Source organism: Ciona intestinalis, chromosome 14 (assembly GCF_000224145.3).
Source record: "Ciona intestinalis chromosome 14, KH, whole genome shotgun sequence".
Classification (NCBI taxonomy): Eukaryota; Metazoa; Chordata; class Ascidiacea; order Phlebobranchia; family Cionidae; genus Ciona; species Ciona intestinalis.
In genome coordinates this window covers 1,345,276-1,368,315 of record NC_020179.2, presented here as the reverse complement: position 1 = coordinate 1,368,315, position 23,040 = coordinate 1,345,276, and the positions used below count along the sequence as shown (strand labels likewise).

Sequence of the window (23,040 nt, the reverse complement as noted above, 5' to 3'; positions counted from 1 at the left end):
TTGAATATCTCTGTGTATACACAAATTTTCGTTGGTATGTATCGGTGAATGTAAATTACTTTATCCTTCTATGGCTGGAAAACGACAGTCGTTATAACACGAGTAAAACTTCGTGCCAGATTACGAGTTACTATGTACGTTACTTTTCTAGTGGGTGATTATTTTATTTTTATTTTTTATGTATATGGCTACTAATTTGGACAGCCCTTTAGTGACCACTAGGTTAGAGCAATTGACGTTAAGTGTCTTGCCAAAGGACATACAATAATAGCAACCTCGTGTGCTGATTTAATCTATGTTTAGTGTTGATTGTTGTTTTTTCTGTAGGCTACGCGTAATAGTTTCCGCTTCATGTAAACAAAACACGCTGCGTCGCTTTGCAGACTACGTTTCCTATTTTTGCTGGGCTCGCATGCATACAAGGTATATCGCATCAGTAATTCGTGTTTGACGATTAGAAAAAACACATAACTCTTTAGTTGTTTATATTTAGTACACCCGGCAAAAAGTATGTTCTGTTAGGCAGAGTATAGGTACCAATAAACAACTGCGCTTCAATACAATGCGTTGAGTTTAGGCTTTCTGTACCAAATGTTTTTGTCAAAGATTGCCTACCACTCGCATGAAGAATATTGAACCAGTAGTTCGTGTTTCCAGTTTAGATATAAAGAACGTTAAGTATAGTTTGGCGGAGGAAGATGGGACATAGATAACCATATCCTCCCGACTCCCATGCAGACCGTTGTTCATTGTTTAAAGTATGATCAGGATATTTGGATATTATGTGCTAACGGTGTCCCCTCTTTCCCACCCTACTATATATTAAAACTTTGCTTGTGCCAGATGGAAGTTTATATAGTACAGTTACTTATGGTTATCAGACGCAATGCGCTGTGGGTGTATGCTGTGATTAAAGGGTGCACGATTTAGTTATACTGTGTGAATGAGCTCTGCATACACTCTTCTACACCTTGTTTAAGCTATTGGTGAAACATTTTTTTAGTAAAGTAAGTAGGGGCAAGATGAGATAACATTTGGGGTAAGATGAGACACAAACGTAATATACAAATATTCTGATCGTGGTTTAAACAAATAACAACGGTCTATGGGAGTCGTTAATAATTCTTGGAAGTCGGTAATATAATTCCTTGAATGCTCCTTCATTACTACCAAATGGGACGAGAAAATGGTATAAAAACATGTCCCTTCTTCTCCCAACCTACTATATCATTTATTAAGTTCTTGTATTTCCTATGGATGCTTCGGTGTATAAGGTAATCAACCCAATGAGCAATGGATTTAAGTTTAAGCATGTTAAGTTTAAACGAACACAGAAGTTCAAAAGAAGATTTCAAATGTGATACCAGTACCAATCATAACGATGAACAAATTCCGGAACAGAAAAATGGCGGCTGGGGATGGGCGGTTGTTATAGCTGGTATGGGATTTACTTCAATAAAATCTAGCTTTGAAAGGAGTTTCCCTTTGTTTTACGAAAGCATTATGGACGAGTACAATGTCAATTACTCTCAAGTTTCCCAGATCCTTGCACTGTATTTCATCTCTTATGGTGTGCTTAGTAAGTATACTCATACAGTGCTAATGTGGGGAAGATGGGACACCTTAAGCACAGAATATCTAAGTATCCCGATCGTGTTTTAAACAATTAACAACGGTCTATATGGGAGCTGTGAGGATACGGTTTTATAATTCTTTGAATGTTCTTCGTTTACTACCGAATGCGACGAGAAAATAGAAAAAAATGTGTCTTATCTTTCCCCACACTACTATCCAAATTTAATTTTAGTTTAAGAAGTAAATTAACAAAATGTTTAGGCATATGTGGGCATATGTTAGCGAACAGAATCGGATGCAGAAACTGCGTTATGTTGCTCGGTACAGTGGCCTCCGCATCTTGCTTTGTAGCTTCACTGCCTGGACCGTTTTGGAAACTTGTGCTTTGTTATGGTGCAGTACCAGGTATACACTAGTCCTAAATTAAAAAATAACAAAAATTTTCGTTAAAAAAATCGTTTTAAACTCTTTTCATTTATTCTGGTGGTTTACACATACAGTATATAGGCCTAAGTGGTTAAAATGGTAAGTGCACCTGTCTTTAGCACGGAGTGTACAGGTTCGAGGCTCGACACGGCTACCATTGCGAGCGTGTGTGTACTTGGGCGAGACAGTTAACGGAAATTGCTCCTATACCCATTGGTCCTTAATCGGATTTCCAACCTGTTAGCTATTCGTTCCAAATGAGAAAAAACATAATTACTCGCAAAGTTACATACGTGATAACTCGTAAGCAGGCATAAGGTGTATGAAGCAGAGCACCCATGTTATAACGACTGTTGTTGTCCCGCCACGAGAAGAAAATTAAGTAACATTCATTCATTCATTCGTGTTTGAAACATAACATCCGAGTTATAACATATGCAGTGGCCCCGTCTGAGAACAAATAATTTACCAACAATAATCTGTGTTTATCTTTAATCACAGGTGCATGCCTTGGCATTCAGATGGTGTGTAGCCACGCAGCAGTGAACATGTATTTCCCTACTAAGAAATCGTTGGCTTTTCAAATCCTATTACTCGGGTTCGGATTTGGACCGTTGATACTCGGTCCCGCTTTCGCCGCACTTATCATCGAATATACATGGAATGGAGCATTAATGGTGAGATATATATGTAAGGTTGGGGTAAGATGGTACGTGTTGGGGTAAGGTGGAACGTGGTGGGTAAAATGGTACATGTTGGGGTAAAATGGTACATGTTGTCTGTTAAAACTATATAACGACCATATAACGATTAAGAAATTAGTAGATAATAAGTTTGGCTAAAATGGGGAATGTTTTCATTACGTTTTCTCGTTCCATTTGGTATAGTAAACAGGGAATATTCACAGAATTTTATAACTGTATCCTCAAAACTTTAAAAGAGCGTTGTAAATTGTTAATACACACCCAAAATATATGGGATTTTTAGGTATCCTGTTCTGCCACACAGTACTAGATGTAAGTTATTAAACAATATGTTTACAACAAATATTGAAGACGTGTATTTGAATATATAAAATTTATTTGTTAATTACTTTTTTTGTTTTATTGTCTGTGGATTATCTTATGTTTTTCATATTATTATTTTAATACTAAATGTTTTTGGCTTATTTTTCGTAGATAATCGCAGGTGTCTTGTTTCAAGTTACAGCAGCTGGCGCCGTCATGCGGCCGTTACTTCGTGTAAATGAAGCTGGTGCCCTTCAGCCCAAAATCAGGGTAGGTTTTCGCATATGTTTAACTTTTATCACATTTATTTCTTATCAAAACATTTGATGGTATGGTTTATTTCTTCGTGTTGGCTGCGATATAAACAATTCTTAAAACCAACAAAGATAGTAAATTCATCGTTACTCCTACCCTATAAAATAATCAAGGAATTGCTCAAAATTGTAGTGAGTTTGTAATTCACAATACCCACCGCTGTAAGCGGGCATGAGGTGTATGAAACAACACCCGTGTTATAACGACTGTCGTTTTCCGGCCACGCGAGGATAAAGTAAAGTTACATTTATTCAACCCGGAACTGTGGCACAGTTGGTTAGTTCACCTGCTTCTAGCCGTAGATATTGGTTCAAAGCTCGTCGCTGCTACCATTAGGGCGTCTGTGTCCATGGGTAAGACACTTACTGACAATTGCTCCAACCCAGTGGTCACTAATAGGTTGTCTAAATAAATTGTGAACCATACATTGAAACAAAAAAAAAGCTCTACAAACTTATCATCCAAAAAGTTAAATTTTTAGCAAAGTTTGTTCAATTATTCGTCCATTTATTCATTCATTTCATTTAATTATTTATTTATTTAGATCGACGACAATAAAAATGAGTTGAAACAGATTAAAATTGTAACAAATTCTTCATCTGGATGGCTTACCTATGCGAAGGCCAATTTTGGCCTGGAACTATTTTGCCACCTAACTTTCTACGTTAATATCTTGCAATATCTGTTCCATGTCCTGGCTCTATATTGCTCTTTATCATTTTTGGTTCCGCTAGCCACAATTCGTAAGTATAATAACAGTAACTTTTATTTGTCTATTAAATTTGATTATTTAGAGATATGTCAAACAAACGGACAAGGTATAGCGACAAAATAACAGTTGTTTAAACACGCGTACAGTTAAAAACATATTTACTTTAAATTGAACAAAAATAAGCGTGTTCTCTGCATCTAGCGGACAAGTGAGTTATTTATGTTTATTTATCTTCAAGTTAAACGTCTAATAGAAGAAAAGGTAAATATATAGTATGGTGGGGGAAGATGGGACACCTTTCACACCTAATAACCAAATATCCTGATCGTGTTTTAAACAATTAACAACGATCTATGGGAGCCGTGAGGATAAAGTTTTATAAAAAATCGTTGAATGTTTGTTTACTACCAAATTGAAGGAGAAAATAGATTGAAAAAGTGTCCCATCTTCTCCCACCCTACTATATGTTTTAAGCTATACGCCTACGTTTCCAAACTATATTTGTTCCAATTGTTTTCTTAGAAAGATGGGGTAAGATGGGACATGTCTTCATGTTGTTTTCTCGTCCCATTCGATTGTAAACAAACAAAAAATTATATCTCATTTACAAAATTATGCCTCACGACTTTGAAAGAGGTCTTTATTGTATCTCACGACTATAAAAGACATTACTATCCCATCTTATCCGACAGTATCATATAAATTATGTATATGTGGGAACGTTGTTATAATAACCCTTTTAGCCTACCCCGCTACGAAAGGATAAATACATGTCACTCGCTCGTTTATTATTAAACATTCGATTTTTGTGATGATGTAAAAACCTGAAATATAAATTAACAGGAATTGGGCCTGTAAAGGCATCATTTCTTATATCGGCTGAAGCTATCGGCGAAATTGCTTCCAAAATAACTTGTGGGATTCTTTTTAGCAAAATTCACCATTCAAAGTTCAAATTAATAGCGGTAAGAAATTGTTTTACTATATTTCTAGACCCCCACCTTTTAAACTTTACTTTCAGTGTTTTCAGTATCTCGTTCTTGCCGTATTGTTCGTTGTATTGCCATGGATTACGAGTTATCCTTTGCTCGTGGCCACATGCGCCGCAACCGGCTTATTTGCCGGCAGTTTAGACGGAATATTTTATCAAATTTCGGCCCAAATGTTTGGCGACGACCTATATCCATCACTAGTCGGATATAGTGCAACGTTTTGTTATGGCTGTGCAACTGGAGCTACAATTTTAATAGGTAATCAAAGTATTTTATTATTTATAGGTGTTGTATGACATTTAGTTATAAACGACTCGCTTACGAATTATATAGTAGGGTGGGGAAATACGGGACAACTTTTTATTCCATTTTTTGTCTCATTTGACTGGACAACTTATTTATTCCATTTTTTCGTCTAAACAAACAAAGAACATTCAAAGAATTTTTAAACCGTATCCTCACGACTCCAACAGACTGTTGTTAATTGTTTAAAACACATTCAGGATATTTAGATATTGCTAAAGGTGTCCCAACTGACACCACGGTACTATATGTTTGTAATGCATATATATGACTCGCTTACGAGTTTTACTATTGTAGGGTGGTGTAAGATGGAACATGTTTTCATTCACAACTTTTTAGGTTATTTTATTATTCAATTTATTGTGTGGCTGGACAAGCAATTCCTGATTATTACATTGGTCGTTAAGTGTGGGGTCCAAGAAACACGCTTCCACAAAGGTAGCCACATCGAGCATCGAACTCACAATCAAGTGGCTATTATACGAACGTTTCAATACCACTGTTATAATGCTGCCTGTTTGCCGTAGGCTACATTTAGGCATTGCACAGTTTTTTTAATTTATATTGGCTTAAGTAAACCGCCATGCAGTAACTGCAGATCGTACTGATAAATGTTTTGCTCTAAAAATTAATACTAAATCAACATATATTTCAGGTCACATAGTGGACATTACTGAAGACGTATCCAGTGCGTTTTACTTCGGCGGTTTCTCGTATTTCCTAGCAGCAGTTGTAATGTTTCTATTACACAAACTTACAACTGATGAAAACAATCATAGATGAGTTATTTGGTTGTAACATTTATCATGCGTAATTCATTTTTGATTATTGATAGGACAGTAGCTATTAAAAGCCTGCAACTGACAACATACACATTTCTGAATGCTATCTGTTTGTATAGTACACATCGGCCTAATAAGTAGATTATATAGGCCATTCCGCAAAACGACTGCGCGCAGTCCAGACAGCGACGGCCGCAGCCAGCTGTAAGCAACAAGCTTTTCTTCTTTCCTGTATCGTAACAAATTGGTATCGCAACGCAACAGCATTAGTTTCAGTCCGTTGAGTGCCTGGCCAAGCGGTTTATAAGTATATGAAGTATGCTATTTATGTGTATAGTTACGGTGTTTGTTAAAGGAAACAGTACAGCAATGCAAAACGTGGGCGGAAATTGGCCGCCTGTGCCACAGCATTAAGAGTAAACACCGGTGTACATACTTACTACTGTACAGTACAGGTTAACGTAGCTGTTTTAAGCCATGCAGATTGATCAATTTCACAAGCTTATCATTCAGTTTTCGATATATTGTGACTAATCAATGCTTTTGTGTTGGTGTAAATTTAGGAACCTAAACTTTGCAGTCATTTATATATGACGTTCTTTGTAGGTTTCGTATTTTCGTTTAGTGTCTGTGTTTCCAATTGAGTAAGTTTAAAAGCAAAGTCTAGGTTCAAAGCGAAGGATTGTGTGTACAGGAGTATGCGTGAAGTAGCGGATTGCAACAAAAATGTAGAATGCGTAGTCACGCACCGCAAATACTTGGACGGCGGCTGGGGATGGGTTGTTGTGGCAGCAGGTTTTGTTTTCGGAGTAATTCGATTTGGAACCGAACGAAGTTTTCCAGTTTTCTATTTAAGCATCATGCAAGAGTATGGAATTAACTTTGCCCAAGTGTCACAACTAATCGGTGCTTTCTTCATCTTCTTTGGTGTATCCGGTAAAAAGTTGTATACTTGCTGTTTTAACCGAGTAAATGAACTTGTTGTTTTTTTTTCACAGGTGCTGTTGCGCCTGTGTTAATAAAACGCCTTGGTTGTCGCAGGTGTATGATCGTGTTTGGCATCATAGTCTCGGTTTCTTGTTTCACCGCTTCCTTTCCAGGGCCATATTGGAAACTTATACTCTGCTATGGCGCTATACCAGGTAAGAACTGTACCTCTACGAAATGAACTCTCGTGAACTTTTAAAGTGAGCTAGACTAGTTGAAGCGAAATGTATGTACTTTATGACGTCTAATTGTGCGTTTAGGCGTATGCTTTGGCGTCCAGATGATCGTTGTTTTCGCGGCAGTGAACGATTACTTTGAGCGAAAACAGCATCTTGCTCTACAGCTTGTTTTTCTCGGTGCAAGTGCCGGTTCATTTATTGCAAACCCTTTCTGTGAAATCCTTATACAAAGTTACGCTTGGAGAGGCGCGCTCATGGTAAGCATGAATAGAAAGTCTGATTTATTCTAAAGCAAATCCCTTGATATTTGCGGCGAAGCGAAGCGTGCAGGAATTAAGTAAGTAAATTGTATTAGAAAACAATTAGTGTCTTTAGCAAACAAACTTTAACGTGTTTTGTAAATCCTATATCACTTACAATCAAATTTATCGCCACTATTTTAGTACTAGCGTCCTATGTGTTGTTACTGTCGCTAACTGTACGCTGTCGTGTACACTAGTACTTAGTACTTATTTACACACTCTGTTTCGGCGTCAAACACAGCCTGCTATTAAAAGTCAACGTAGCGTATGTTTACTTATATATTTCCAAACAAGCAGTGGAAAAAGCAGCAGTTTAAATATTATTTTTTATTTCAGATTATTTCTGGGATATTTCTTCACGCTGTAGCAGTTGGTGCTACAATGCGACCTGTGCAGTCAGCGGGTCAAATCTGCGACCAGAAGGATGCAACGTCGGTCGGTAGAGTCAATTTATCAAGCATATATTTAATGTATGGCGTGAAGTGTCTGTTTTTATATCGCAAGGTATACAGTAGGGAAGGGGGGGGACAGTATATTTTTACGTCCCATTTGGTAGTAAACAAAGAACATTCAAAGAATTATAAAATTGTATTCTCACGACTTCAGTAGACCGTTGTTAATTGTTTACAACACGGTCAGGATATTTTGATATTATGTGCTAAAGGTGCCCGCCTTCCCGACCCTGTTATATAATAATAATATATTATACAGATATAGTAGGGTGGGGAAAAATGGGACACCTTTAGTACATAATATCCAGATATTCTGAACGTGTTTAAACAATTAACAACGGTCTATGGAGTCGTGAGGATACAGTTTAATAATTCTTTCAATATTTTTTGTTTACTATTAAATATGACCAGGAAAAGGAATGAAAAGATGTCTCATCCTACCGTATACCTTACCATAACTTACTATACGTAGCAAAAACTAAACATGTCGACCCATACAGAACATTTCAAGATATTGACCAGTATACCAGTCCAAAGTCAAACGGGAACTGAATTAGAATATATGCTGATTTTTCATTATTCAGTGTTTCCAACTAGTAGCAATTTTCTTACTTTTCAGCTTCATTCAAAAGAAACGTGCAGCACTATTATGAACAGGGCAATTCTGTACTTTGATCTTCGCTTGTTTTGTGAGCCAGCGTTCTATTTATCGAACCTGTATATTCTATGTCACTGTGTTGGCTTATATTCTTCATTATCGTTTTTGGTGCCGTATGCAGTAAAAGGTAAAACTACGATCTAGTACTAGAAAGACTCCTGTATCTGAATGAATGAATGAATGTAACTTATTTATCCTCGCGTTGAGGGACAATGACAGTCGTTACAACACGGGTGTTCTGTTTCATACACCTAGTGTCCGCTAACGTATAAGACTTTATCGGTAACTTTTTCATTTTATATTTTTTTGTAATTTACAGCTGACAATTTAGACAATCCATTAGTGACCACTGGGTTGAAGCAATCGTTGTTAAATATCTTGCCCAAGAACACACATGCGGTACAGAAATTGCCAACTAATCACTTTGCCACGACGCAGGCTGTTTATGCCGGCTGTTGTTTCCTAAATATCCTATAAATAATACGATAACCAAATATTTTTTACAAAAAATAATGCAAAATATAATTGAATATTTAAATGTACAGCCCGGAGCATTTTACCTATAAGTATAACATTCATTCATTCATTCATTACTTCCTTAAATAGAGTTAGATATATCGAGCAACAGGGCGTCCATGTTACCTTCATTCGAAGCGATCGGTGAAACAGCTTCAAAACTTCTGTGCGGTTTTTTATTCAACAAAATACCGAGGCGGAAACAGAAACCCGTTGTAGTGAGTTCTGTATACGTGCATATAGCAGGGTGAGGGAAGACGGGATACCTTTAACACATAATTTCTAAATATCGTGAACGTTTTCATTTAATTGTCTCGACCTATTTAGTAGTAAACAAAGAATATTTATAGAACTATAAAACCGTATCCTCGCGACTCTAAACGAGCGTTGTTAATTGTTTAAAACATTGCCAGAAAATAAAAGATTTTGGACTATATCGATATCCCGTCTTACCCCACAATACTATATGGTCTAGGGTGGGGAATAACGGGACACATTTAGCACATAATAACATACAAATATCCTGATCGTGTTTTGAACAATTAACAACAGACTATGGGAGTCGTGAGGATACACTTAAAAATATTTAAATGTTCTTTGTTTACCACCAAATAGAACGAAAAGGTGTCCCATCTTCCCCCATCCTACTATATATCAATTTGTTATATGTCTTCAGTGATTTACAGTACTTCTATTTGCAGTGTCTCATATTCGTGGTTGCGGCAGCGTTATATGCGCTTCTACCGGCAATTAAAAGTTACGAATACTTACTGTGTGTGTGTGTGGCCATCGGGCTAACTGTGGGTGGCATTGACGGCCTCTATTCAGCGTTTTATATGCAAGATTTTGGCAAAGAAGTTTACCCGTCTCTTTTTGGCTACACGAACGTGGTGGCTTATTTCAGCTGTACGGTAGCTTCGATATTTATAGGTAACGACTTTTTATGCAATTTCAATGCATTTTTGTGTAATTTTAAGTATGTAGCAATATATGGTAGGTTGGGGTAAGATGGTCCATGCTTTTGTACTCGTTTATCTTCCCATTTGGTAGTAAACAAGCATTATTTTAAATTATCTATATAACTGTATCCTTACTATCCCCATGTTGTTATTTGTTTAAAATACGATCAGAATATTTGGATATCATGTTTTAAAGTTGTCTCCCCCCCCTCACCCTACTATATAGTTACTTTTAAAATGAATATTTTATATAAATACTAACTCTATAAATATTTCAGGTCATATTGTTGATATCACTGGTGATGTATCCAACGCGTTTTACTTCGGTTCTGCTTCTTATGGCATGTCCTGTGTCGCCTTATTCTTTCTACACAAACTTAAAACCAAAACAATTACAATACCGGCATTGGATTCTACCTGAATCTTAAATTGGTGCATCGTTTTGTGGTGACCTTTCAGTTAAATAGGAAATGTCAGGTAATTGCATCTTCAAGGATTTTACCTTTCGTTTTTTTAAGATCCTATTTTAATTGCAGTGTTCCCAATGTCTATGCAATTACCATCTGCACGTTAATTAAAAACTGTCATGTTTTTACAAAACGGTACTTAGCGGGTGAATGCTATACACAACTTGATTTCTTAACTTCTGTTCTCACTGTGTTTTGACGGGAAACTGTTCGATTTTACCCGATGCCTAAACCGCATTGGCATTAAATAAAAGCAGTTAATATTGTTATATTTGCTGTTAGTTGCAGCGGTTAACTCGCCTGACCTAGTCAAAGAGGTTATGGGTTCAAGGCCCGTCGCTGCTACCGTTGTGGGCGTGTGTATCCTTGAAAGACACTTCACGGAAATTATAGTCCTACCCAGTGGTCACTAATGGATTTTAAACTGTCAGCAATATAAGAAAAGTAGTTACCCATAAAGTTAAACAAGTTGATTCATTTGTTCAAAATGTGCCTTTAAAAAGTCAGGCAGACTTAAATTTAGAATATATATAGCTAGCCGTCTGTTCTTAAAGGGCTAATTGACATTTGATGAGCTCATTCAGTGTATAGTTATAGAACATATATAATGCTGATGCGCAGGTATTACATTTTCTCATTACATTTCCACTTTTGTTCATCATATATATTTAGATCCCGGAATGTCTCGGTACCATAGTGACAAGACACTCTTGGCCGAAATTGAATTGTCTGTATATTTGACAATTGCGTTGAAGATGAGGCCAATAAAAAGGCGCTGTCGAAACGTATTGTTCGTTGTGTACCAGCAGGCCATTAATATACGATGAGTAAACAGCGGTATAATTTAATGATGCGTACTAAAGAGCTATGCCTGTTGTTTTCTATACTGCTTAGGCGAAACAGTCTGGTAATTCCAAGCCGAAAGTGGCTGTAAAATGTAATTGACAGTCAGTTGTAAAATTTGCTTGGAAATACACACAAACTGCGTGAAAGTATGTAGCAAAAAGGAAGCATGCTAAGAAAGTACCGCAGGCAATTTGTATGGTCGTTTTATTGTATGTATATTATACTGTGGGGCAAGATGGATAGCTCACAATATCCCATATTTTTCTAACATGTATTTAATTTACGGTTATATAATTCTCCTAATATTATTTGTATACTACCAAATGCCACGAAAAAATGAAGTATCTTACCCCAACCTACTATATAATGTATGTATAAAGAAGAAAAGAGCATTAAAAGCAAGATATAACTAATTAGTGTTATAGCCTGCGTCGAGTAATTTCTTTTCCGGCGCGTTCTTTTGGACGCCGACACTAATTACTTAAATTACTCCGCGTAAAACTCACAGGCGATGTAAGATTACGCGCGCAGTTTCAGCAAAATTCCTACAGTCCAGTAGCATTCAGGCAATCTGTTTAAAACTGAACGGTTGTTTAAATCGAAAGGATCAGTATATAAGTTAGTTAGAAAGTAGGTTATCAAACTTACAGTTTCTATCTTATTTACGGTACGTTTTTACAGTTTAACTTTTATTTCTAGTTTATATTTATAGTAGGGTGTGGAAAAATGGGACACCTTTTCATTCATTTTTCTCGTCATTTTGTAGTTAACTAAAAACATTCAAAGAATTGTTAAACCGTATGTTCACGACTCCCATAGACCGTTGTTTACTTTTTAAAACACGATCAGGATACTTTGAAATTATGTACTAAAAGTGTACCATCTTACCCCACAGTACTATACCACGTACCTTTTGGTCCAAACTCTAGGCGTTTAAAAGGACCTCTCACATAAAGAATAAAATAGAATATATAACGTATACTGCCAGTGATGTAATGCGGCTATTAGACATTTCAAATTTAACCCAGTTCTTTGTTGAATGTGCAATAGTTATGTGCTTATCCATAGCAACGGCTTGTTGTTAACCAATATAGCGCTAGTATGTATATAAGTACCACTTAGATTTTAATTATAAGTTGACAATATAGGCTTATATATAAATCATTCAGTCATACTAATTTTGTTGCCGTGTTTTAGAATATAGACGTAGCCTATAAGGTTTAGTAACTTGTATACGCTTTATTGGGGCCGTAAGAAGAGTTTTATTTACGAAGATACAATTAAAGATATATAAAACGGAATATATACCAGAAGGTAAGTCGGCAATTTGCTTAGTGAATATAAAATAATGTTATTTGTTTTCTGATTATATTATCAATTGTCCCTATTTGATTTCTAGTAGGGTGGGGTAAGACGGGACATGTTTTCATACTGTATTTTCTCGTTCAATTTGGCAATAAACAAAGAATATTTACAGATTATATTATAAGTAGCCCCGAGACCCTAAAAGAGCGTTCATTGGTATATACACGAGAAATATGGGGTTTAGGTGTTAACTGTATGCCATCTTATCCAACAGCAGTTTCCTTATTAAAATTCACCATTCTTAAAAAGTTATAATTTTTATTTGTCGCTTTTGCATACGTACCGCAATTCTGCATCGGTTTAGAGATAAAGGGGAGTATATACATACGTTTTGTTGTTCAACACTTGTTCGGTGGGTGTTCATCATATTTTAATTCTTAAATAGGCTTTGGAGTAGAATTATATCGGTTATTGAACTTTCAAAATGTATAACTTATTCTGTGAGAGCACACGTGACAGTATGTATGAATGTAATTTGTTTTATCCTAATATTGCGGTTTAAATTCATGGTATAACTCGTTAAATTCGTTTTGACTGTTAAGCTGGCACGGGATGTTCTGTTTCATAAACACGCTTATGGGTTATCACGTAAATTGATGGGTCATTGTTTTTTGATGTATGGATGACAACTTAGACAACCCATTAGTGACCACTGTTGGAGCAATCGCTGTTTTCGTTTTCCCAATACACATACGCCAAAGGTACGGCAATGACAAGCCTTGAACCCGTTACCTCTAGGTTAGAGGCAAACGCGCAAACTTGTGTCACAACGTCAGATCAGTTCATTAAAGTATGTTGTATAAAAAAATTAATCTATTGAAATATCTCTTTTAGGAAAATAAATAAATATTAGGGTGGGGGCAGATGGGACACCTTTAATACATAATATCCAAGTATCCTGTTCGTGTTTTAAACAATTAACAACGACCTATGGGAGTCGTGAGGATATAGTTTTATAATTTTTTGAATTTGCTTTGTTTACTACTAAATGGGACGAGAAAATAAAGTTAAAAATATTCCCCCATCCTAATGTATATGTAAATAACTGATGTCCTTAATTAGCTAAAATCATGTACGGTTTTATGCTTGGGTGCTCTAACCACGTGATCTCATTGATAATGTACGCGCTTAACAACCATTCGCGCGTCACATGGTTACGCTCATTGTGTTCAAGTGGATAAACAATTGAAACGTGCTCAATTATTCGCTATGACGTAACAATAAGCGCGGCGACGGAGCTCAGTAGCATAAAGAAAGCGATTTTCAGTGTACACACACTGACTATGCAAACACATGCTATACTCAGTCCTGGACAGTGTAACAGTTTTACAGCTTTTAAACTTTGTATGTAAAGATACCAGAACATTGGAATAAGCGTTTGAGAAATTAGGCCTCTTCAAATATGCAGTAGCCTATTTATCACCCACTAAGTAAGCCCGTGTGTTGTTGTCTCAAGGCGGTTATTGCCTTCGAAAGGGCTTAAATGTAACGAGCTTGAAAAGTTTCAGTCATTCGATTTCTAGTATAGGAAAAGTTGTATATAGTTTCAACATAATGCCTACTGTTACTGAGACGAATTGGGGCCATTGGGGGGCTATACCTTCTACCCCGGCATGGGTGGAAAGTAGGCCTAAGGTAAGATCTATTAGGGATTTTTTTGACAACAAATAATTTTTAAGGTCTGTACTTAACTTTAAATTAAAAGGCCGTTCTTTGTACTGTTACATTTACTTAAATGGACAATGGCGTATTATTACAGAGACCGTAGCCTATTGTTACGAATTCTATGCCTCGTGAAGGAGCTTTTAAAATTAGTCTGATGGTCTCTTTTATTATAATTCTGTCTTGAATTTTAAAACACGGTCTTTTGTACGGTCCAAATTTCTCCTTATAAAATGTCCTCTTGCAGTATTTTTGGGTTACTTTGTTACGTAACACAGTCCTTTATTACATCACAGTTACACGGTGAGACCGGTGGGACATTAAAGCAAGGATATTCAGACACCGTCAAATGGTACTACAGACGTGCTAAAAACCCAAAAGACAAAGCGCACTGCATTAAACTATTGGCAAGATACGAACTAGCTAAAGAAGATCACCACAGACCGTCCACAGCACCTGTGAGCAGCAGAAAACAGCAGGATTTCCGAAAAACTACCTTTCAGGAACCAAAACCACCTTGCAAAAGTGAAGCTTATCAAAAGCAGTTGAATTCGATTCAGCGGTTATCTAGGCCTAAATCAAGTCGTCCAGCTTCGTCGAAACATTACGTCCAACACCGTAAAACAAGTTTCGTTACACGACCGACTTCTGCAATGGCTGATATTGGTAAGAAATACATTGGAAATAGTACAGGCTTATACTATTACAATTTAGCCTATATATTTGACATTTTGTCCGGCGCCGTAAAAAGAGTCCTGCTCTTATTTGGCCCAGAATTTGCGTGTTATTTGAGGCTCATGCTGCTACCGTTGTGGGCGTGTTTGTACTTGGAAAAGACACGAAACAGTATAGTTTCTTCAATCCAGTAGTGAGTAGTCACTAATAGGCTGTCCAAATTATCAGCCACGCACATAAATAAATAAAAATAAAAAAACAAATGAACCACCAATAAGTAACGAGGTGTTTGAAACAGAACACCTGTGTTAAAATGTCATTTCCCCGCCACGCGTGCATAAAATGTTACATAAATTCATTTAATATTGTACATAAGAGTAATATTGTACTCGTTTTCATTCTCCCTTCTCGCCCATTTGGTGGTAAACAACGAAATTTACAGAATTATATAACCATATCCCCGCGATTCTTATACGAAGCGTAGTTAATCGTTAAAAACACGATCAGGGAATATGGGATTTATAGGTTCTTACAGTATCCCATCTTACACCGCAATTTGTAACCTATTTTACAATATAGTAGTGTGGGGAAGATAAAACACTTTTAGCACATAATACCGAAATATCCTGATCCTGTTTTAAACAATTAACAACGGTCTGTATATGGGAGTCGTGAGGATACGGTTTACAATTCTTTAAATGTTCTATGTTTACTACCAAATAGGACAATAAAATAAAAATGTGTGCCATCTTCCCCCACCCTACTATAGAATTATTTGCAGGCAGAAGACGAATTGAAGATCCTTACCTAACGACCCATGAGTCCGAATTCCCTGGTTATGCGACCGGTCTTTACGCAGAGGCTACGCGCCCTATGTCCTCGAAAGGTTTCACTGCACCGTACCGTATTTCGGACCCAGTTGGGAGCACGACCTGCCAGAATGAGTTTTCTTGGAAATCCGAAAAGAGAGTTGAACCGATAAGGTCCGGTACTTCATCGGGGAATAGGAATAATAACCCGCATCCTCACGAGGTATAATGTCGTTTATGTGGCTTGGAACAAAAGTTCATCATATTTTAACTCGTGTTTTTACATCAAGCATTAGTATAGTAGCGTGGGAGAAGTTGGGACACCTTTTTACTATGTTTTTTTGCCCATTTGGTAGCAAATAAAGAATATTTAAAGAACTAAAAAACTGTGTCCTCACGATTCCCATAGACCATTTTTAATTGTTTAAACACGACCGGGATGTTTGGATATTACGTGCTTCATGTTTTAGACTATCCATTAGTGACCACTGGGTTAGAGCAATTGTCGTTAATTGTCTTGCCCAAGGACACACACGCTAACAATGGTAGCAACGACGAGCCTTTATTAACGTTTAACCTCTAAAGAGTATAAAAACATGAGCGGTCTTAGCCCAACGTACTATATAATAATAACCACTAAAATATGTGACCGAACCTCAAATATTTTGTTGTATTTGTCACCTGCGCTATAGCAACGTTAATGTGTGCTGAAGACAATACAAATACAGTTAGTCACTGTTAACAACGGTGGTAAAAAAAACACAGTAAATTTGGAGCTAAGGGTACTAAAATCTTTTTACTATCATCGTTCCAATTGCTTCATCTCCCACAAAGTTACATACGTGGTAGCTCATAAATGGGGTACATGAAACAGAACACCCCTGTTTCAACGACTCTTACCCCGCCACTCAAAAAAAATAACTGAAAGTCATATTTATTTAATATAGTAGGATGGGAAAAGATGGGACGCCTTTTTATTCTATTTCTCTTCCAATTTGGTAGTAAACAAATAACTTTCAAAGAATTATAAAATCCTCACAAATATCATAGACCGTTGTTAATTGTTTAAAACACGATCCGGATATTTAGATGTTATGCGTTGAAGGTGTCCATTCTTACCCCACAGTTCTCTTTAATTATGCTGCGTATTCCAGGATATACCTATAAAAAACATTTTTTATATTTATATATATATACAGAACATAATTCTCAACCTTTAAACTTGGTTTGGCGTATGTAGGTTAAGACATAATGAACTAAACATCTTCTTCCAGTTAACAGATACAACCAGCATATGTCATAAGCCAATACTCTTAAGGTCTGTGTTTTGTATCAATTTTTTACGCTACAATGCTTGACACATATGGTATTCAATGTACGCGTTAATGGTGTTTTGACAATAGCTTTTAACAATAGGTGGGAAATGGACACTTCAGCGTCGCTTATAAAAGCGATATTGTATTGTAAAGCCTATTTAATATAACGTCTTACCTGTTACGCTATAATTAAAGGCAAACGTATAATGTGCTAAAGAATGAAAGCGAACATTTGTATGAAAAAAATGTTAAATTAAAAAACGTTAAATACTTGGTAACTCGTAAGCGTTACATACGTGGTAACTCGTAAGCGTTACATACGTGGTAATTCGTAAGCGTTACATACGTGGTAACTCGTAGGCGTTACATACGTGGTAACTCGTAAGCGTTACAATACGTGGTAAGTCGTAGGCGTTACATACGTGGCAACTCGTAGGCGTTCCATACGTGGTAACTCGTAAGCGTTACATACGTGGTAACTTGTAAGCGCTGTAAACGTGGTAAATCGTAGAAGCGTTACATACTTGGTGCATGAAACAGAACACCCGTGTTATAACCACTTTTCTTGGTCTCCACGCCAGGATAAATATGTGACTTTTATTTATAGTCAATTTTGTTCACGTTTCAGTCCTTCATGATATGGCGCCTACCAAACAAATCAAAAGAAGGCATGACCACAGCTACAGCGGACCATCTTAATTACAGAGAATTAAGCGATGGTGTAATGGACCAAATACTGAAGGATCAGTTGAAATCTACATATCAGAACGACTACTTAGGCATCCCACAAGGTAAGTGCATGAAAACTGTTTTAAACAAAACACAACGGTCTATATGGGAGTCGTAAGGATACGGTTTTATAATTCTTTAAAAGTTCTTTCTGTACTACCAAATTGAACGAGAAAATAGAATGAAAAGTGTCCCAATTTCTTCCACCCTACTATACATGTTTTTACAACAACATGTTTTTCAGGATACCAGGTCAAAGAAGCGATCGACGCACCAGCAGATTGGAGATCCAGCATCCGTCGTCCTCTAGACACAACTGTAAGGTTATCATACACTAAACCTCACCAGCAACCAGAACTAACAGGAAACGTTACAAGATATGGATGTAATAAAAATAAAGGCATTGCAGCGCTCGGTGCAGGTAACTACATAATATAGTACGGTGGGGGAAGACGGGACACCTTTAGCATAATAGCAAAAATTCCTTATCTTGTTTTAAATAATTAACAACGGTCTATGAGAGTCGTGAAGATATGGTTTTATAATTCTTTAAATGTTCTTTATTTGCTACCAAATGGGACAAGAAAATAGAATGATAAAGGTATCCCATCTTTCTCCAGCCTACTGTAATCATCACATCACATAACATATAGTAGGGTGGTAAAAGTGGGACACCTTTTTGTTCTATGTTTTCGTCCCGTTTAGTAGTAAACAAAGAACAATCAAATAATTATAAAACGGTATCCTCACGACTCCCATAGACCGTTGTTAAATGTTTAAAACACGATCAGGATGTTTAGATATTATGTGCTAAAGGTGTCCCATCTTTTCCCACCCCAATTTATATTTTAAATAATTCTTCGCCAGTACCGACCGTAACTAAGGACCATGTTAAGAATCAAGAGCAGATCAAAGGAATGACGTCATATGAGAAAGCGTACCAGAACCGTTATAGTAAACCTGACTTGCTAAAACTTCTCAACCAGCAGAGTAACAAAAAAGTGATCGACAATTTTCTGCGATACTCCAGAGTTTTGGGTAGGAGGCATTTAGTATGGAAGATATATTTAACATTATCATTTTAGTGAGCAATTTTTCAGCCAGAATAATTATCGATAAAGTTACTTACGTGGTAACTCGTAAAGCGGGCACGCGGTGTATGAAACATAACACCGTATTATAACGACCGTTTCCGTTTTTTATTTGTCAGTCATAAATGTACATATACGTGGTAACTTGAAAGCGGTAACGAGGTATATGAAACAGAACACCGTGTTATAACGACTGTCGTTGCACCACCACGCGACGATAAAAAGTATTATTAGTTCATATCGCTGTTTTAGAATAAGTTCATTTCTGATTAAGCCTTAGTGGCATAGCGATAACATCTGTCTGACTTACCGTATAAACTGTATGGAGAACCGTCATATTTAGCTTAAACTTTCTAAAACTCTTGGTAAAAAGCTTAAATCATAAAACATACCAAAATATGAAATATTCATTTTTTTATGATTTACACAAAAAATTATAATGAAATTTCTTGCAGAAAAAGAAACTGCAAATGAATAAAAGAAGATAAGCATCCAACATTTCACGATTTAGTTTCATTAATTTTTCACTGTACACTGCTAGATTGAATTTTATTACACTTGAGTATTACAAAGCTTATTAAAAGTTTCATTGGTCTGGTGTGAACGATGTTGTGATGCAGATTTTGAGCACTTTCTCATTTTCCTTTGGCGTTCTTGCAGCAGCACTTTTGAAGTTGTTTTCTTTAGTGCACTTTTTGTTTAACATATCACTGTAAGATAGTAACTTAACAAACAGGTTCTTCTGTCATACATAAAAAATTACTCACAAAGTTACATACATGGAAACTCGTAAGCGGGCATGAAGTTTATAAAACATAACACCTTTTTTATAACTTATAACTACAGTCATTTTCCAGATAAAAAAGTTAAATTTATCTATTCTAACTACTGAATGAATGCAACTAGATTTATTTAATTGTTACAACACTAGATGTTCTGTTTCATACACCCCATGCCCGCTTAGGGAGTTACCTTGTATTGTGTACAACCTTGTGGTTGACTGTTTATTCTGTACGGCTGAATTCAATGCCCATTAGTGACCACTCGCTTGGTGAAATTACCATTAAGGGTCTTGTCCAAAGACACAAACGCCAACCATAACACAACGAGCCTTCAGCCTGTAACCTCTTGAGTTAGAGGCAGGCACGCTAACCAATTTGTCATGGTATCGACTACTTTTATTAAACAAATAAATATTTTATAAAAATAATTCAAAAAACAATGATTGAATCTCAAAATGTGTACTATAATAACTACCTGACGTCATTCCTTCATTCCATCGACAAAACTGCACATTATTATGTCTTTCTCATCTTGGGTGTCTTCCTCATTATGGCTGTTCTCACGGTAACCAGAGTCAACCTCCATCATTGAGTTGGACTGGTCAATTACACTGCTCGAGTCGAAACCCAAAACACTTCCAATGTCCATTGAATCAATGCCTTCACTGTGGTTGCTGTTATTTGGTAGAATTGTAGAAGCTTCAGTCTGAAGAATTCAACCGTTAAGGTAGGTACATATTACTGTTAGAATCTTTATGTAACTTAAATGTGTTATTAGTAAAGGGACACATAAAAATAAACATGTTCGGTTTACACACCAACATAACATAATGTTTTATTTATTCCCTAAAAATCAGATTAATTTATACAAAAAAAAAGAATTGGCAATAAAATGACAGTCGTTAAAACCACAATGCCGGTAAAAACTACTGCAGTAAACGAGTCCGGTAAACCCACTATTAAATGTTACATTTATTATTGCGATCAAAAATTTTTAATGGTATGTTTAAACACTAGTTCAAAATTTTATACACTAGTTCTAAAAACCATTTTTAAAATGTAGACCCAATATTATATGTTCAAACACTCAAGCTGTTTTTAAAGCTTAAAGTTAAAAAAAAATCTTTAACTAAAACTTAATTAAAGTTTAGAGTGTAACTGTTTTACATTTTATTATTTAGTTAAAAGCTCGGGACTGTACATTTTTAGAGTAAATCAAGTTTTGCATTTTTTTTGTAAAATATTTTTTAAATTATTTTTATTTAAAAAGTGCAAACATTTCATTAAATCTTGTTAGTTTACCTTTACTTTCATTGCAGCCAGTTCTTGTGAACATTGGTGCAGAATCTCTGATGCTTTGTCCATGTTTTTGCACAAAGTTTCACTCACATCTATCATATTCTTCTTCTGCAATGCCATCATTACTTTCAATGTTTCTCTTGCTTGGTGAGGCCTGGTTAGAAAAAAAAATCCAATTTTATGCTAAAAAGCAACAGGGCATCAATCAAACTAGATAGTTATAATCATGTTTTAACAACTTCCTAGTGCCGTGGCTAAGTGGTTTGCGGGTCGCCTCGTAATCCAGGTAATGGGTTCAAGGCTTGTCGCTGCTACCATTGTGGCTCGCAAGACACTTAACGGCAGTTTTCAGCCACATAAGGATGAAATAAGTTACATTTATTCATTTATTTTTAAAATTGAGCAGACTCACCTGTATTCATTAATGAGATGGTGCATGTGAATGAACAGAAGATTCAAATCCTCTATTTTTTCATCTCTTGCTGTGGACATTCCAGATTTGACCAAGACATCAAGCAAGTCAAGAAAACTACACAGAATTGAGACGCTTATCTTTTTCAGCTCGTTTCTTTTGTCATATACTTCAGGGTGTAAGCGAGACAGACCCTGTGTATTTAAAGTACAAATGGCTGAGGAAATAGATACTAAACTTGGGGTGGCAACATAGTCCTACCATGGAATTTTGGTGCTAGTGAAGAATCTCCCCCCCCCCAACTTATTTGCTAACCACTAACCTAGGGGTAAATAAGGTGGGGGGAGGAAGACTCTTCACTAGCACCGGAATTTTTGCAGCGAAATAATCAATGGACATTGAAACCAAAAACTAAGATTTGTTTCATAAGAGAAAATACTGTTTTTGACCTAAGAGGTTAATTGGCCATGTCAGGTCAGAGAAAGGGGTTTAGTCAGATCTCAAATATTTTCCATTCACAGTGAAGAACAACAGTAGTACACCACAAGTTGAGTTTAGTCTATCTATATTAGATTTATTTAAATTAGATACCTGGGTTTCAAGGGGTCTTATAATTGCATCATCTTGATGGCATTCCTGCCCAAACATCTCATATGAAGTACGTACAGGAGCTGGGGGTTTGGGAGCTGTACCTCTCTTCACAGCTTCGTCAGTGTACTGGCTTACATACTGGTAAACGACATGGTTAATAATATGACGAGTAGTGGGTATATTGGTAATACTGTTGCTGGTAACAGTGGTAACCAGTAACATTTTTGGCACTAGCGAGGAATCCTCCGGTACATAATAGGCTGGTGGGAAGTGTTAGAGGTGGGTGGTTAGGGGGTTAATGGCTATAGGGGTTAGTAGTTAGAGGTTAGTGGTTAGCAAATAAGTTTGGAGGAGGATTTTTCATTATAGCATTAAATTTTTAGTCAAAAAACATTTCTTCGGTGTAACTGATACCCTCTGTCTATTTTTTTGGAAGAACTCTGGTGTTGGTATCAAAAATTGACTTAAGGCCTAAAGAATATTTTGAAAACATTTTTTATTGGCCACCAGTGACAGGCTTACCGTCTTATTAACTTATATTGTTATATACCTTCATAATGGGTAATGGCATAGAGCTTTGCGTTTGGGTTTCTAAATTGTTTGGGGCATTTCCTTGTTGCTGAGCGGTCGCCATTTTGTTTTGATGTTAATATCCTCTGTAGATTGCCGCCTCCGAATTGTTTATTCTAAAATTACTGCTGTTTTTAATTCATTTTACATTTAAAATACAAATTAAATTGAACATCCAATAAAGTCGGGGCTTCCCGATTTCATAGAACAGCGTGTTAAATCGATGACTCTGGTGTAACATCATTTAGGGTAAATATTTAT

At 36.4% G+C, this 23,040-nt stretch overlaps 4 protein-coding genes across 8 annotated transcripts in view; 3 read left to right on the top strand and 1 right to left on the bottom strand.

The window, feature by feature from the left end:
- Window positions 1-822: 822 nt before the first annotated feature.
- Window positions 823-6,113, top strand: LOC101242975 (monocarboxylate transporter 12-like). The gene is made up of 8 exons (XM_018814844.2): window positions 823-1,579; window positions 1,837-1,980; window positions 2,503-2,678; window positions 3,180-3,278; window positions 3,868-4,066; window positions 4,879-5,000; window positions 5,057-5,285; window positions 5,986-6,113. The coding sequence occupies exons 1-8, from the start codon at window positions 1,294-1,296 to the stop codon at window positions 6,111-6,113; spliced, it is 1,383 nt and encodes a 460-aa protein (XP_018670389.2). The 5' UTR covers window positions 823-1,293.
- A 583-nt stretch (window positions 6,114-6,696) lies between these two features.
- On the top strand, window positions 6,697-10,901 carry LOC100182202 (monocarboxylate transporter 3). 2 transcript variants are annotated; one of them, XM_026837468.1, is made up of 9 exons: window positions 6,697-7,048; window positions 7,111-7,254; window positions 7,360-7,535; window positions 7,917-8,084; window positions 8,652-8,817; window positions 9,297-9,424; window positions 9,908-10,136; window positions 10,444-10,642; window positions 10,702-10,901. In XM_026837468.1, exons 1-8 carry the CDS (start codon window positions 6,811-6,813, stop codon window positions 10,584-10,586), a joined length of 1,392 nt encoding a protein of 463 aa, XP_026693269.1. In that variant the 5' UTR covers window positions 6,697-6,810; the 3' UTR covers window positions 10,587-10,642; window positions 10,702-10,901. The 2 variants fall into 2 exon arrangements, with proteins under 2 accessions (XP_026693269.1, XP_026693270.1); XM_026837469.1 differs by having other exon boundaries at window positions 6,698-7,048; window positions 7,917-8,015.
- A 1,753-nt stretch (window positions 10,902-12,654) lies between these two features.
- Window positions 12,655-23,040, top strand: part of LOC100179821 (testis-expressed protein 26) — an 11,329-nt gene continuing 943 nt past the window's right edge. The window contains exons 1-7 of one of the 3 annotated variants that reach the window (XM_018814848.2): window positions 12,655-12,792; window positions 14,802-15,171; window positions 15,962-16,212; window positions 17,934-18,096; window positions 18,279-18,455; window positions 18,902-19,072; window positions 19,581-19,714. In XM_018814848.2, coding sequence (XP_018670393.1) covers window positions 15,159-15,171; window positions 15,962-16,212; window positions 17,934-18,096; window positions 18,279-18,455; window positions 18,902-19,072; window positions 19,581-19,603 — 798 coding nt within the window. In that variant the 5' untranslated portion in view covers window positions 12,655-12,792; window positions 14,802-15,158 and the 3' untranslated portion in view covers window positions 19,604-19,714. Of the gene's footprint in view, window positions 12,793-14,219; window positions 14,479-14,801; window positions 15,172-15,961; window positions 16,213-17,933; window positions 18,097-18,278; window positions 18,456-18,901; window positions 19,073-19,580; window positions 19,715-23,040 lie in introns of those variants that run through there. The other 2 variants (XM_002120553.4, XM_018814847.2) reach the window with 2 other exon arrangements.
- Window positions 19,532-22,968, bottom strand: LOC100177424 (mediator of RNA polymerase II transcription subunit 7-like). Of its 2 annotated transcripts, none has more exons than XM_009862427.2 (6): window positions 22,760-22,968; window positions 22,210-22,347; window positions 21,619-21,812; window positions 21,210-21,360; window positions 20,383-20,613; window positions 19,532-19,820 (listed from the first exon to the last, which is right to left on the bottom strand). In XM_009862427.2, the coding sequence occupies exons 1-5, from the start codon at window positions 22,841-22,843 to the stop codon at window positions 20,389-20,391; spliced, it is 792 nt and encodes a 263-aa protein (XP_009860729.1). In that variant the 5' UTR covers window positions 22,844-22,968; the 3' UTR covers window positions 19,532-19,820; window positions 20,383-20,388. The 2 variants fall into 2 exon arrangements, with proteins under 2 accessions (XP_009860729.1, XP_002122690.1); XM_002122654.4 differs by having other exon boundaries at window positions 19,532-19,835; window positions 22,760-22,963.